Consider the following 16,463-nt stretch of genomic DNA (forward strand, 5'->3'; position numbering starts at 1 on the left):
CCCCAAGTCTCCAGGATTTTCCCAACCCGCAGCTGGCAACCTGGGAACACGTGCATGGAACACTTGCAGGCGCGCAGAAAAAAGCGAGAGCTCCGCAAGAGGCGCATTTGGCGCTCAGCTTGAGGCTTCAGACGGCGCGGAGCTGAGAGACGCGTCTGCAGGGTCCCAGCCCCGGGTGCTTCCCACCCCACCGTTACGCGGCAGACGCGAGCCCGACGCCCGCGGCTCTTTACCGCCCTCTCCGCCGTCCCACGTGGACTCCGCAGCCTCGAACGTGACGTCCGCGAGGGGGCGGCCGAGGAGGAGCCTGCGGGGCGGAGGGCGCCGGGCCGGGGCCACTTGTTGCTGCTGCAGGAGCCGAAGGATGCTCCGGCGCTCCCTCCGGCTGCCGGCATCATGAAGGCGGGAGCCGGGTAGGCGAGGGGCCGCGCGCGGGGACGGGGGGCGAGGGGCAGCCGGTTGCGAATGGTTTGTTGTGCGGTTTCCAGGCGGCGGAGAGCAGCTGGTTCCCCGCCTTGAACTCGGTCCTGTGTTTCCCTTCCTGCCTTTTAAATGAAGCTGGCCCGGCCGGAGGGAACGGCCCGCTTGAAGCCGAGGGGCGGCAGCTGGGGTGGCCCCGAAGGCTGGAGGCTTCTCTCAAGGGCGGGGGGGGGGGGCTCTTGAAGGACGGGCAGAGAAGGAGGCTGGAAGCGGCCGCTTTCTTTCCAGGTCAAGCGCTACTGGGAACTGCTTTAGGGTTGCCAACAGCCTGGAGGGGAAAATGGCCTTACTGGGTTTTTATTTGTCAGTTGATGTTCTTGACCTCCATGCCCTGAAAAACTTCAGCTGCCTATTTCCATTCATTAAACCTCTGTTTAAAGTTTTTTTCTCTCGTGTTTTTGGCAGCCCTAAGTGTTTTGCATGTGGAACGTTTGTCATTTTGAGGAAAAGGGGACTTCAGTTAGTGACTTGGTGAATTCTGACAGGGAGCCGAGATGGGTTACAGTCGAACAGCAGGATCTGAGTCCAGAGACACCTCAGAGACCAACAAGATTTTCAGGGTATAAGTTTTCGAGAGTCAAAGCTCCTTCTTCAGATATGGTACCTGACAAAGAGAGAGCTCTGATTCTCAAAAGCTTATAGCCCTAAAATCTTGTTGGTCTCTGAGGTGCCACTGCACTCCGATCTTGGTGTATTCTGGACTCTGTTCAGAATAATTATTTTTAAAGGCTTCCAGGTTTTCCTTAGTGCCATCACTGCCCATAAAAAGTGTGAGAAAGTACGGCTGTGCCCTGAAGAGTTTACAGCCTAAAATTTGTATTAGTAATTATGCCCTTCCCCCCTCATTTACCAACCTCCCTCTCCCCAAAAAATCTGGACAACAGTTTATTTTTGTCTCTTTTTTACTTTCTCAGCCATTCACACACATTTACTTTTCTCTCTCACTGAGAAATATCTAGATGTGGAATGTACTTGCAGAAGACAACCAGTATTCCATAGCTTGTAAAATGAGAAGCATTGAAAGAGTCACGTGATGGATTCTTTAGATGATCTAACCTGTCCGGTGCAAAAAAAAAAAAAAAGAGCAGTTACTATGGTAGCTTGTATGTATTCATGGCTTCTCCCCAGGGATTTGAGCAATGTGACCTTTTGACTTAAGTTTAACTTGATCTAATGTTTCCTTGTTCACAGCTCACTCAGAGCAGCTATGTGAACAGTTTGCAGGAAAATGAAGTGTGAGGAAGAGGTGATCGAAAGAGTTGACAAGGGCCTCAATACATTGCTGTGGCATTGTGCTTATTTAGGAATCAAAGGATGGCTTGCGAAATGCTTAAGAGGGAAGTGTCCACCTATGGGGCAAAACAAAATTATTCTGCACTTTGGGTACAAATGGTACTTTAGAGTAACAGAAGCCACAAACAGGTCGTGGTCCCAAGAAGCTTACAATCTAAATTTAGAGAAGCTAGGGTGGCAGGGAAAAGATGCTAACAAATACAGTCATGTCTTTTAAATTTAACTTCTGTTGAGGATGATAACTAAGTTGGTTAAATTTTCATGGAGAACTTACATTTTCAGTTGTGGTGTGAAAGGCAGAGGGAAAGACCATGATTGCTTGTGACCATTCAACCCGCGTCTCTTTCAGTCAAAGGCAAACCATCCTTCTCTTTTAGGTTGTATAAAGCAGCAATGGGCTGACTCCAGTCTTGCACAGCCTACTTTTCCCCTTAAATCCCTGTGGTCCAACCATGCGCTTCATAAAGCAAGCATACCTAGTCAGGATCGCTTACCAGCTCAGACCCAAGTACCCTATGTTAGTGTGTGTTCAGGTTCATCTTTGAGATGCCAGATTACACAGAGACTGGACTGACTCCTTCAAGTTCCTCTTGACAACAGAATAAAATGGGAATGGGAACTTTAAAGACATTATATTGCAGCATAAGTTTTTCCAAGTTATAGCTCAATTCATCAGATGCCCGTGCATATAAATCCATCGGGCCAATTTATATATACAGCAGAAAGGCGGAGGGGGATGTAACAAAGTGTGGCCAATCAAATATGAACAGGTCATTAGGAATAGGTGTCACATGCTCACAATTGTTGAGAGATAGGCAAAATATAAGGTCTAGTGCAAGATACAATGAGAGATGCAGATACAATAAGCAATTTCAAGGTTATAACAGAAGTAATTAACATCAGTACCAGACTGAGTGCCCCACACTAGCCTGGGTTCATCAGAGCTTGGAAGATAGACAGGGTTGGTCATAGTTAGTATTTGGATGGGAGAACTCCAAGGAAGATCAGGGTTGGGATGCAAAGGAAGGCAATGGCAAACCACCTCTATGAATTTCTTGCCTTGAAAACTGCTTGAGTGGTTGCCATAAGTTGGTTGCAGCTTGATGGCATATATTAATTAATGTTTATAAGAGGTGGGATATGCAAGATATTAGCACCTATAGTGTGTTAATAATCCCAGGTCCCTAATTAAGCGTTATAATCCCAGGTCCCTAATTATATCCATTTATTCTTTTGCACCGAGACTGACTTGTTTGTCCAAGATAGCAAGTCAAAGGGCAATGTCGACATATGTGTGTTTTGCAAGATAAGTAAGTGAATGATGCCAAGATGATATTGTTGATTTTCCATCCAGTGAGTGAGTTGCTTGAATGTCTGTGAGGGCACAGTTGGCATCTAAGTTTTTTGCAAGAGATTTCCATGCTTCCTACCTTCCTTTGATCCATTGTGACATCAGTTTGCAGCATTGCTAAGGGTCTTTTGGAAGCATTCCAAGAAAACATAAATGGCTTGGCCAAAATAGATCCTTCAAATGCTACATACAACTAACACATTCACCGCCCCCATCCCCGCTTGTATTGTTATGAACTGACAGTATTTGTCACAAGTAAGTCATCTTTCCTTATACTATATATGCTTCTAGAAGCTTGATGTCTGCTGCAGTCTTTAAAAACTAGTTCCAAAATTTTAATTAATAGGGGTTTTTTATTCTTCTTGTGGACTGCGAAGTACAAAGGTCTTGTCTTGACACCAGCTGCCTAAAGGCTAGCTAGGTTTTCTGTTTTGATGGAATTGGTATTTCACATTTTTCTTCAAGTGATTTTTTTTTTTACTGAAAGTGCTGGGAGATTTCGGTGATTCAGACTTTCAGGAATGAGTATTTGAGTGTGCGAATGCAGTTCTTAACATTTACTAAAGGAATTTCTAAACACAATATTCAAGGAATCTGGCCCAATGTAGGCAAAATTGAAAAAGCTGGTCAGTTGTAATAAATAGTTTGTAAAGCATTTGGGGTCATGTTCATTCCTGTAGTACTATATGTTACTTGATTTCAAAATCAAGAACAAAAACCATTAATGCTTTTCTTTAGGACCAACAAAAATGATGAGAGGGTACAAGTTTGTCAGGCTGCATGTTACAAAAAGGGGGAAAAAAGACACTGGGAAGCAAAAAGTCTTGGGATTTTGCATTTTACTGACAAGTCTTAAGATCATGACTTTCCAAGGGACCAGTTTATAAAACTAAAATGTTTTCACATGGAAACCTTGCGGTCCATCTCTGAAGCGCTGTGACATGGGGAGTTCCTTACATCTGCTTCCCCACATCCCTGCCTTCTTATTTTTTAACATCTAGCCTGATGAAGGGTTTTGTAGAAAGCTAGTACACCATTTTGTGTCATTTTGGTTGGTTTTAATAAAAAGTTATTTATGGGTTTGGTTCCTTTGGACCAATGCAGCTGACTGTCTTCTTTATTATAACATTTATTTTGTATAGGTAATGTCACCTGTACAAAATAAACTTAGTTTTTTTAAAAAATCAAAGCATGTTCTTAATAATCTTAGCAACAGGATAAAGTGACTCTTGGCTTATGGGCAACTGGAGGTACACAAGGCCATATTTTCCATATGATTGCAACCATTATGAAATATCATGGCTATCTAAAAACTGAATTACTTGTTGACTTTTTCCTGTAGCAGTCTTTTTTTTTCAGATATAACTCAGGAACACAGCTGGAAATGGATCATCTGAACATCTTCCAATGCCACTCAGTACTCTTGAATTATTTTACTATCTATGCATATTTTTTCATGTGTGCTGTTTTAGTTATGCACCGGAGAGAAAATAACAATTTCTTATTTTTGCTACTTTCCATATGAAAGTGATATGTTTCCTTTTCCCCGTTTACTTTAGAGATATGTCCCAGGAGAGAGAGATCCCATATTGGGCCATGGGATTATATTGTGCTAAGTACTGTACACACAGATGTTGCTGTCTTTTATTCTTTGGGGCCTCTATTCCCAATTAGTCTACTGGCCAATCCAGGGGAGTTTAGTTGCTGCTGTTAGAATCAGAAACCAGGCCAAGTGTTTAAGGCTCCAGTGAACCACTAAAGCAGAACGTAGAGGGACAGACAGAATCACACAATGCCAGCTGTCATATAAATTACCAGTTGGAAAAGGTGCCAAGGCCTGTTGCATGGGGTGAAAATGAGGGCTGAAGGACAATCAAAAGAATGGCTTGAAATGGTATGGGGTGCTTGCTTTTCTCATAAGGCTAGCTTGAGTTTTCTGTTCTAAAGCATGAAATAATTGTTGTTCTAACTTATTTTTTGTTTTTGAACTCAAACACAACATCAGATGATACAGAAACATAGAGAAATATCACTTGATCAAGGAAAACATTGACTAGTATACAGCAATCACTGCAGTGAAATTAAGTACAAACAAATGCAAAAGTTGTGCATTGTAAATCAAATGGTATTGCTCTAAGGAACCATTTTAACAACTTGATGTAACTTTAACTGACTTTGCTATGTTCTGTCTATTGAATTGCAGCTCCTAGGAAGTATTGCTTTACCAATTTTATGTTTAATTCAGTGTTGCCCTCATGGTAGTACACCCTACATTTTTAAGCAAGTAGCTTCAGAATCAGATGGAAAAAGACCCAACATATGGCAACTAAATCAGTAATAACACAAAACCCAAACATATTCCCCTTCTCAGACTGTGTGCTGATCAGTGGTTTTTTTCATGCAGTGAAAAATTAACTTTGGGACAGGGATGTGTTAAAAGAGCAAGTTGAATGTGGGAGTTAAAAATATGTAACAAGTAGGATACACTGCTGGCCCAGTATTTTTAACTTGACAAATATTTCTCAGCTTTGCAATCTTCAGTTTTCTAGCTGGTGATGCCTGAAACTGAATTTGAGCTGTGATGCTGTCAAAGCCGTGTATTTTAATAATGGGACTATGGTCCCTCGTGCCTCAAAACATCTTTTCAATTAGGCATTCCTCTGTCGCTATCCCACTGTGGGTTTTTTTTTAACAAAATAGTCACAGAAAGAACAGAAATTGTGTGGAGTGTATAAAGCTAAAAGAATAAAGCTCTGTGTACAAAAGCACATGACATTGTTGGTGAAACCCCTCAGACTAAACAGGGCAAACTGCTGTACTACATTCACACTTAGGAAAATTAGAGTTTTCAATAAGATAGGCTGTTAACATACTCCCACGTGGGAAACTTGTGCAGGAAAACGGGAAGCAGGTGGCAATTACTGATAATAGGATAATTGCTGTATTGTGTGATTTTTCTTTTTCCTTCAGGAGTTCCCCAGAGAGCTGCTTTTCAGCACATACTATCCTAGCAAAATTGGGAGCGGAATGATCTTTTGTTTCCTTTTTTGCAATAGGCTTGGGAAAGGGATTTGTGGGAATCGGGAGCCTGTTTTACTTGCATCTAGGAAATTCAGGTATTTCCAAGGAATGGTTACATCACTTTTACTCCTGTTTAAATTAGAAGACTCTGCTGGAGCTTCCTAAGTGAGCAAAATATTGCTTATAATACAGCACTCCTAATTTGCAAAGAAGTTTTGCAATACCTGTTATGTCTATCCTGTCAAGTCATAACCATTTGAGAAACAAGAAGCAGAAGAGCAGAGAGAAGCAGTGAGGATGGCACACCAGTAATAGGATTTAATCTGGATTTCTGCAACTGAAGTGCAGTTTGCATGCTGGGCCCCAGAGATTCTTTCATGATGAAGCCACCCTTAGTACAGGAGAACAAAATTTCTAAAGCTCTGCAGTCAAGTGGAGAAAAGTCTGTTGCCCCTGGGTTCATCAGCTTTGCTATGGGCCATCATGGATTAGTTTTGGCTGTTGCCCCAAGGGAGGAGGGTACCATGCATCATTTGCATGTGTTAATTGATTTAAATATTCTAGTTTACATTTAGAGGCTGATTTTTCTTTTTATTTGTGTAAAGCAGGGAGGGTCAGCAACATTTTATAACTGAAGGGCCAAAGTTTGTCAAAAATCTGAATACGAGATCAACTAAGGGCCAGTGTGAGCATCCATTTGCAAAACTGAAAATACACAACTCAGTAGTAGAGATCATTGTGATGTTGATTGACAGTCCACAAAGTTTCTGCAACCTAAACACTGGTGGTTGCTAGTCACATATGATATCTCACAATAAGTAATAAATATACACAGGGGTGCCTTGGGCAATTGTTTAGTGCACTGACATAAATCTGTGCATGGTTTGCATGTGGGTTACTGGCAATTGTTTGCCTCTATCATTTCCCTTTCTGTAAAGCATCTCTAAGAAGCCCTTTAGTCCCATAAAAATAATTGCCTGCCATTCTCTTCATATGCTGGTTAATCAATGCATTCAAGATTTCCTGCTCTTTTTTTTTTTAGGAGTTATATTTGCTTGTCTGCTGATCCAGGCTCTGAAGCCATAAATTGTAGACACCCCCTCCCCCCACCATTAAAGGGAGATCTGGCCAGTTAAAACCAGCCAGGCTTGCAATATCACTATTGTTATTAATCTTCTGTCTAAGGGATCCTCTTGCATGTAGCACAAAAGTTTAACCAATCAAGAGCAGAGTGAATGGCAACTCTGTTACTCTGGTATACTTGGCCAAAGTGAAGAAAGCCCAGAAGACACAACAAAAATGAGAGAAATTCTCAGGTGTGTGTGGGGATGAGGGTGAATCTAGGTCTCTGTGTGCTGCTCATTTCTAAAAGGCCCTTGTAGTTGATAACTGGGGGGGGGGGAGGAGTTTTTCATTTTTTTTGTTTTTGTTATTAATTTCAAAAGGGACTGTTATGTATTAGCTTGTTTCATGGATGTTTCTTTTGTGTTTTTTCATTTTCATAATTCTATTTTGTTATTTTCCATTGGTTTCAATGGAAGACACACATCCCTTTCCTGAATCCCCTACTTCTTGGACCTTCACAGTTTTTCATCCAATTGGAGAAACTTCAGAGAAATTGTAACACTCCCCTAAAAGATACCCCCAGATTTCAGACTTAGAAAAAAGTCCTCCTTTTTAAGGAAATGAACACCTATGTGAGAATTGATAGGAGGATTCCAAACACAGCAGTGTTCAGTGAGAGAATCTGGCACAGCAGCCACTTAACTTGAAGAACTGAAGCATGAGGAAGAGGTAGACTGACAAGGGTATTTGGTGGCAAAAGGAGGGCAAGTCATTGGGGCAGTCAGGCAGCAGCAGGAGGATCCTGAGGTAGATTTGCTTGGATGAAGGATAAGATTTAGAGAGCATCAGGCGAGCAGGGGAGCACAGGCTGCAAGGGGAATTTTGGCACAGCAGGGCAGGCATTGGTCAGCATCCTTCTGAACTGGAATACGTCACACGTATACGTAATCCTAGTGGCTACAGCTTGCAGTCAATCAAGAAAGTCCAGACATTTCGGATCCCCCCTTCTCCTTAAGGAATTTAGGTTGTGCTTTTATTAGGAAAACTCTGGCTGCCTTGTAAAAGTGAAACCAGTAGACTCCAGGTGAGGCAAGACTGCAATAATGAAAGAAAACAAAACTAAAGATAATCATGGTTTATTTTTTATTATAGGCTATTTAGATGGGGAATTTGTTTCTTTTTCATATTAATTAAGATAATTACAAAACAACCATTTTTGTAATAATTGTAATGAATTGCCAAAGAAATACACATATTACTAAACAGTGTGCTTCAGTACTTTTCAGGATGGAGGGAACCCATTTTCCACTGCCAGGATTGATCTCAAACATATGAAATAGGTAGCTAGCCACCAACTAGCAAGCATCTCTAGAAAACCTCTGAAAATCTCTCTCTCTCTCTCTCTCTCTCTCTCTCTCTCTCTCTCTCTCACTCACACACACACACACACACACACACACACACACTCTGCATCATGATTGTTGTGCAGAAATGAAGCCTCTGGTATAACTGGCACAGAAGAAATGTGGCACCCTTCCTTCCACACAAAATAGAATTGCAATGTGTAAACCTGGCGTTTGAAAACCACTTCCCTGAAGTCATGGCTTTCCTGAGATTACTTCTTGGAGATAGACATCTGTTATCTGCAGTGCTCACATTGGCTTCTTTTCAATTGTCCTGTTTCCTTTCTGCCTTTAAAAGAATGGTTTATCTGCTCAGCCCAGAAGGGTGTTGTCTCAAAAAAGAAATTGTGATCTTTGTAAAGCAAAAACACTTGGTGTGCAGGCTGAAAAAACAAAACAATGCTGAGCCTTTACATAAAACACAAGCACCACAATGCATTTTTCGCAGAGATGGCGTTGGTGTCCAGCAAGTTGTGCTGTTTCCTGGGATCTGCTAGTTTTCAATTGGTAATTTTTCTGTACTATTTGAAAATACAGATGCTTATAAAATCAAGTCTCTTGACAATTATGGCTTTTCCCCACCCCTAATTTTGTAATATATTACTTTGAAAGAAAAATTATAAGGAGGTGCTGGGATTTGGAAATGTGAGATGATCTTTAATATAAACTTAAGATCATCTTGGGGATCAGGAGATGGAAAATGTTCTCCCCTTGCCTTGCATCTGAGTTTTCATATGCAACTATAAACCCAATTTGCAGGTCATAAAAGGAAGGCTAATCTCAGCGTTAGTCTTGTATTGAGGTTTGTAGCATGCACAGAAGTGCTTAAATGGGAATTGGCTGGGAATGGCAAGTTCTAATTTCCCTCTTTAATTGGCTTTGTGTATGATAGCCCTTCTTACAGAATAAGCACTGAAGCAGCAATACTGACATTACTTTGTATTTTGAAGGTCACTATACAATGGATGGAAAAACAGGCTCTTTGGTGATGTCTGTGCACCTGCTTGCAAAATCTGGACATGCGCTACTTTTGCAGCAAACCCTCAGTCAGCTTCAGGAATGGATCCGCCTCGATGCACGCCTTTTTTTTGTATCGGAAGTTGCTTCTCCAGTTAAGTATTATGAGACATACCACCGAAAGAGCTCCAGGTTCCCTGGAACTTCTGTTCTGCTTTTTTTGCATGAAGACTTGGGGGAAGAAAGGATCTTCCAAGTCCATGACTTCTTCCAGCACCCACCATGGCACCGTGTAAACCTGGAAAGTGCTAACGGGAAGCTGTCCTACCAGGCTGTTGGTAATCAGGAGTTCTATGGGCTAGATGAGCATATGCCAGTGTGGGGAGTGCGTCAAGTTCATTATGGCACTGAAATTCTACGCATCACACTCTACTGTAGCTTTGACAACTACGACGATGCAGTGAGGCTTTATGAGATGATCCTGCAGAAAGAAGCAACTGTGCAAAAAAGTAGCTTCTGTGCCTTTGTGCTGTATTCAACAAAAAACACTGCAGTTCAGCTGTGCTTGAAGCAGCTGCCTCCTGGCATGTCAGTCGACCTGAAGGAATCATCAGTGTTGCAGTTCAAGGTGCACGAAATCGGGCAGCTGGTTCCACTCTTGCCTAATCCCTGTGTCCCTATCAGCAGCGCTAGGTGGCAAACAGAAGACTATGAAGGAAACAAGATCTTGCTTCAGGTATTATTCTGTGTGTAAATAGTGGCCCAAATCAGTGAGTCAGTCTCCTGTGCAGCTTCCATTAATTAAGATGGGTATCAAATCGTAGCCTTACAGTGGATGTGTGCAACTGTTACTACAAAAGATGTTATGTGGAGTGGTAGGTATTATTGCTAAGTCAGATTTAGAGGATTATTCATAAACGCCTGCTGTCTTCATTTATTTGATTTTTCCTTTTACATTTGTGCAACTTATTAGGAGTTTGGAATATCTGGTGTGTGTGTCCTTTTATCTTAGGAGAGGAAGCAGCTAATAAGAAGGACTAATGGAAAGGAATGCACCAGTTTGATGGAGACGTGTTATTGAGCATTCCTGCCTAAAGATTGTCTGGTAGGAAAGAAAACTCCCCCCAATAATCACTTCCACAGCTAGCATATCATGTAAACTAGAAAGGACTTCAAGGGTTTTGTCAGAATATCTAAAGGAAATGCCATGCATACCAATTTTTCTGACAAGGGAGAGGATGAAGGGCATTTGGCCTTTTATCAAAATGGAGTTGAATCATCTTAACCAGTTTAAGATGACATCCAATTATCTAGACTGCCAGGATTCTTTCTGCTACAAGCATCCTGTTTTCATAGTGGCCAACTAGACGCCTTCAAGAAGAGCAGGTAACTAATAGGTTTCCCGTGCTGCCCTTCCCCGAGCATCTGGTACTCTTGAAGTACATTTATTTACTTCATTTATAATCTGCTATGCCCTCTGAGCATGGGCATTTCATTTAGTTGTCATGTGATTGATGGATAAATCTACACCAGGTTTGGTTCCATCTGCTTTCCAGGTACTCGTACACTGAAGTTTTAACTACTAAAATTCATTATTTCTTTATAGCTGCTTAGTCCCAACTATTAGAAACCAAACAAATTCTTTAGAAGGTCCTGGAAATAGCCACATGTCTACCAGTAGCAAGTGGTGTCCCAGGGGATGCCTTACAAAACAATATGGCCTTACAGACCACAGTCTCTAGAGGCAACGGAGGTTCAGGGTGGTGAGAAAGTTCTCATCATTGTTGCTTATTTGGTCTTGGTCATAGATGGTATAATTACAGTCACCTCCTTATACCTACATACACAAGTCATATAGGACTATTTAATGCTTTCATATGTAAAGTAGTCTGATCTACAGCCGTAGGTAATGTTGACAGAATGCACTATATAAGAAATGTTGCTCACTTCTTTTCATAGTGAGTCCTGTTACATAGCTCAGCCAAATAATAGTTGACCTTAAAGTATGAATGACTTAAGCTTTATTAAACTACTTAGGTCTCCTTGAGCGTGGGCAAAGCATGTCTGTCAGTGGGATGAACAGGATATATCTAAACTGAATCCCAAAGATATTCAACTAAATAAAAGGCTCATGGGTTTTTATGTATTTATAGGTAGTGTTACCGCACTACATTTACAGACTGTGAAACTGCCATGTAGTATTAAAATGGACCCATGTCCACAGCTCAGTTTGGCCATACATAGATGCATTGTTGGGTCACTTTGGAGTATATCTGTGTGCTTCTCCCCTTTTGTCATCTTTCCATTCATATGATGATAATTGGATCATTCCTTGCAGGGGAGGTCAGTGCCTCATAATTCATTATTGATTAATGCTAATAGGGCAGGAAACACTTTCACTGAAACATTTCAAGTCATGGGAGAACGATAGCTAAGAATCCCCCAAATGCTAGTTATAAATGCTGAGGCCATGTTTTATAGTAATGTATTAATGTTTCTTCATTCTCTTTTGCTTATGTTTGCTTGAATAATCCATACAATTGATTAGTAGAATTCAAGTGATGCATGAGGTTTTGCAGCCTGAATGTCTTCCTGTGATGGATATCAGCTAAAAGTTCTTATTACACCCTTGCATTATTCATTTGCTGATGATGAGCTTCCAGGATCAGGTGAAGACATGATCACTTTACTGAGGCCAAGGCACTGTTAACTTCCTTGCTCTTTCTTTTTTAGGTTCAGAGCCGCTCAAAACATAGTGGAAAGCAGGAGTCACTTCCCAGTCGGCTTAATAATGCAAGCGAAGAAAGGCTCTCCCGCTGCTCCAACTCCTCCCCTTTAGCTGCAAGAAGAATAATGGTGCAGCAAAAAACTCGAACTCTTAGAGCTATGAAGAATAAAAGTAAATCTACACGGGGTGGGGTATATGCACCAGGAAGTCTCTGTAGTCCCTCCCAAAGCCACCCTAGCTCTTCATGCCAATCACATTGTCCCACTCATTCGTCCCTACAGGACCTAACCTCTTCTCATGTGAACTTGAACGCTCAGTTAAGACTTTCCAGCTCTGAACACTGGCATTACAGGGAGGAGGAAGAGACTAATGTTGACACAGGTTTCAGAGTGGAACCTTTGGACTGTGATCTCTCTCCATTAAACAGGTTTTCAAGGGGCTTGCTTGATGGTCTTCCACAACCCCAGGAACTATGTTGTTCATTTCCCAGATCAGGTTCCCGAATCAGCTTGTGTTCTGTGGATAGAGACCATCCATCATTACCTACTGCCAAAATAAAGAATAAAGGATCGGGAGAGATGCAGTCAGATTCTTATCTAGGAATATCAAGAACAAGCTATGGAAATGCAGAGCAAGAGGATGAAGAATTTTTTATATGAACTTTAAATACAGACTGATTCCTTGGTGCCTTATTTTTGAAATGATGGAGAGAGCAATCTGTATCCTGCACAAAGACCTTGCCTTTGTGTAGATACCCCAGCTGCCTATACTACCTTCTTCTACTAGTGCAAAAAGGAAGTTTAAGAGTAGTTTACACTGTTTAAGAGTAGATTACACTGTTTGTTTTGCATTACTTATTGTCCATGAAAATTACTCTCTCACAGTCCAGTCTTAGCTCATTGAAATCAATGGGAGAAGCTTTGCATAGGATTGCACTGTAAGAATTGTTTTATGTGAGTTGTAAGAGAAAGTTCATATGCCAGAGAATTATTGTGCAATAGCACAATACTGGGAAATATTAGACATTAATTTAATACCTTATCCCCCCACCCCATCGTTGGCTAAAGTACATCAGAAGCATAGAAGTAAGAAACCTGTTCCTACTGCATCAGCCTATTAGCTTCTGTGTGCTGCTGCTGAGTGATGACCCAATATTTTCAAGCACTTTACAGTATGGTGGACTTGCTCCCCGGTATGAGCAGAGTGCCGAACTTACAGAAGAGCATCCTAATTTGCAGAAACCATCAGGGAAACATTTTGTTCTGTTTCAATGGGGACCACGTACTTTGCAGCTCAGGAAGCAGGTGTCGGCACGTCAGACAGCTAGGAATTGGTTGATTCCTTGCAATCAAGTGATGCTGCAAGTTGTTAACAGGGGAAGTTTTGATGTTTGGCAGGGTGGAAAGTATATGCCTCACAACAGGAACTTTTAAAAATTGGGTGAACTAAGTAGAATTACTAAATGGTATGACATTAGGGGAATCTTTGTAAGGGTTTTCTTCATATTAAAATCTGAAAATGTACGATTGCTTTATTCACAAATGCATGTGTATTAGCCAGGTAGAGCTGGTCCTTGCATCATGTAGGACTGGGTGATGGAACAGAATAGAACAAGTGCAGGACCCACAAGGACTTGTGTGGGGGCATCTCATGTCTTCTCCCTCACTATTTCTTCTTTCCCTTCCATGGCAGCCTCCATAGCCTCTCCCCTTTTCCTCCTTCATTCTCTCCTTTCCACCCACCAGCCAAACCTACCTTCATCTCTTCCCCCCTCCACCATCTTTAGCTCCCCCACTCCAGCTGCCTCGTATCAGAGAAAACTATCTCCCGGTGGGGAACCTGCAAGGACTTTTGGAGATGCATCTCATTTCCCTGTATCCTCTTTCCCACACTATTTCCTCTTTCACTGCTCCTGACAACCCATATATCTTCTGTCATCCCGCCACATCCATGCTGAAAGCATAATGCCACACCTGCTCAAAAGGTCTATATTTCTTTGTGCATCAAACTTGGCTACTAAACTGCTGCTGGCTGAGCCATAGAGCTGTTTCTAACCATTCTGACTTAGCTGATGATACAAGATACCCAGAGTTCAGAGGAAATTGTACACCGTTCCTCTTTTTGGTCACATGCTACTATCATTTTCCCAGCAGATGCACCTGAGGTCAAGCTCTGGAAAGGTTGAGAATATCAAGCTGTGTAGTTCTGTAGGGGTGCAGTAAATGGCTGCATAAGCAAGAATGAAAATGTTACATTTATTTGAATTGTGAGCCTAAGGCTTGGATTCATACACTCATCTCTTAGGGTAGGTACAAATGTTGACCTCTGGTAGTAGGACTAAGAAACATATGGACCAAAGACCTTGGAGCAGAGGTCCCCAACATGCTGCGTATGGATACCATGTCACCTGCCAACACCTTTTCTGGCACTTACCGAGTGTTTTTAGAAAGTGGGTGGGGCTTTTTGAGTTACTGTTGTTTATAGTATAATTCTGGCAGCAGCTTTAAGTTAAAGTACTTTACCTATGGAGTGACATTCTTAAAATACAGTGGGACATGCTTCTGACTAAAGATGATAGGATTTAGGGTGGCCAGGTCTTCCTGGCAACTGGGCAGGGGTGGGGCAGGGCACTCACCTGCACCATCCTCTCTTGTGCGTGGTCCCAGCCCTACATGTGATGATGGCACTTCTGGAAGTGACATTACTGCATGAGGTGCGGGAGGGCACGTGTGCATCATGCCAGGGCCAATTAAGTGTGACGACTTCACTTCTGAAAGTGATGTCATCCCATGTACAGCTGGAAGCATGTTTGCCTGCTTGCCTGGGCTGCCTGCCAGTGGTGGGCAGTCGTTGGGTTGCCTGCCTCCTCCTGCCAACCACCAGGAGGGTGGGTAGAGGGGCAAGCTGCCAAGTGCTTACCCACCACCGTCAGGCATCTGACAACCCTAATAGATTGTATAACTAAAAAACTTAATGCACATAACTGGAAATTTTATTGAAGCAATCAAATCTTCTCAATTTAACTGTTGTTATAAATCAGGTGGAAGTTGAAGATAACATCACTATATCAAATGCTGGTTACTTTTTCAAAAATCATCTATGTTCTTATCAGAATCTGACCAGAATCTTTCTCTCGCCATAGACGCATGCAGGGAACTCAAACCAAACCTTCAGCACCAAACGGTTGTTACAAGTAATAGTGCACATGGGAAAAGGGCTTGTGTGAAGGTGATAACTGGGATAAGGAGCATTTTTTCTTTTTCCTTTTGCGTAAGTGTGTTAGATGTGCAAAATGAAGAAAGATGTCCGATGTGGGTTTCTTAGCTCTAGCAAAGAAATTATGCAATAAATTATTTTTTAACAGTACGCTAATCTCAGAAGACATCCTATTAAACAGAGCTTCTTCCTAAAATAATGAAGAGCTACTATCAGAGTTATGTATAACCTCACTCCCTGACATTTTGTGGTTGGCGCCACCTCCCATAGCAAACATTTCATGGTTGCACTCACTACCCTCTGTCAGAATTCAGAAGGTGCCCATAGGCTCAAAAAGGTTGAGGATGTCTGCCTTTGAGGGTTGCAATTGGTTAGAGAAGCCAATACTGAACCAGTTGAGGAAAGTTTCGTTCTGTATAAAGCAATTTACTTAAAATAGAGATCAGAGCATCAAGAGAAAGAGGTCACCTACTCAGTTACGCTGTATTGCTAGTATAGTTTTTACATCTTTCTCCGGCTGTGCCATGTTGTACAGAAAACATGTTGTTGTATGTTGTCCCTTCAAATGAAATGTATACTTCTGCATGCGGTATTCTTACAGATTGAAAAAATTCTAGAAATAAACCATCCTTTGTATTTATAAACCAAGACCTGAAATAGCAAGTGTTTATCTTCTACTGCTATCTTTTCCCTTTCCAGGGGATGGCATTCAGACCAGAATTTCGTCGATGTGTTTGGCCTTTGGAGGTTAAACCAACATAATGCATTCTACTGTCCCAGCTTTGAAGGTTCCAAGTCCTTGTCCTGTATAGTTGAAGGAAATTGGGAGAGAGAGGAGTGGGAAGCCAACAGAGGAGGAGGAAGAGGAGGAGAGCTGGGAGAATACTTCGGAGAATATTGCGGTTCCCATCACCCCAGCAGAGAGGTCTTTGCCCACAGTGGCTTTCAT

General features: G+C 41.9%; 1 protein-coding gene across 1 annotated transcript; it reads left to right on the top strand.

Moving 5' to 3' along the window:
* The first annotated feature begins 360 nt into the window (after positions 1–360).
* Positions 361–16,150, top strand: FAM124B (family with sequence similarity 124 member B). The gene is made up of 3 exons (XM_054982178.1): positions 361–413; positions 9,564–10,306; positions 12,304–16,150. Exons 2-3 carry the CDS (start codon positions 9,575–9,577, stop codon positions 12,955–12,957), a joined length of 1,386 nt encoding a protein of 461 aa, XP_054838153.1. The 5' UTR covers positions 361–413; positions 9,564–9,574; the 3' UTR covers positions 12,958–16,150.
* The last annotated feature ends 313 nt before the right edge of the window (positions 16,151–16,463 follow it).

The sequence above is a fragment of the Eublepharis macularius genome, chromosome 6 (assembly GCF_028583425.1).
Source record: "Eublepharis macularius isolate TG4126 chromosome 6, MPM_Emac_v1.0, whole genome shotgun sequence".
In the NCBI taxonomy this organism is placed as follows: domain Eukaryota; kingdom Metazoa; phylum Chordata; class Lepidosauria; order Squamata; family Eublepharidae; genus Eublepharis; species Eublepharis macularius.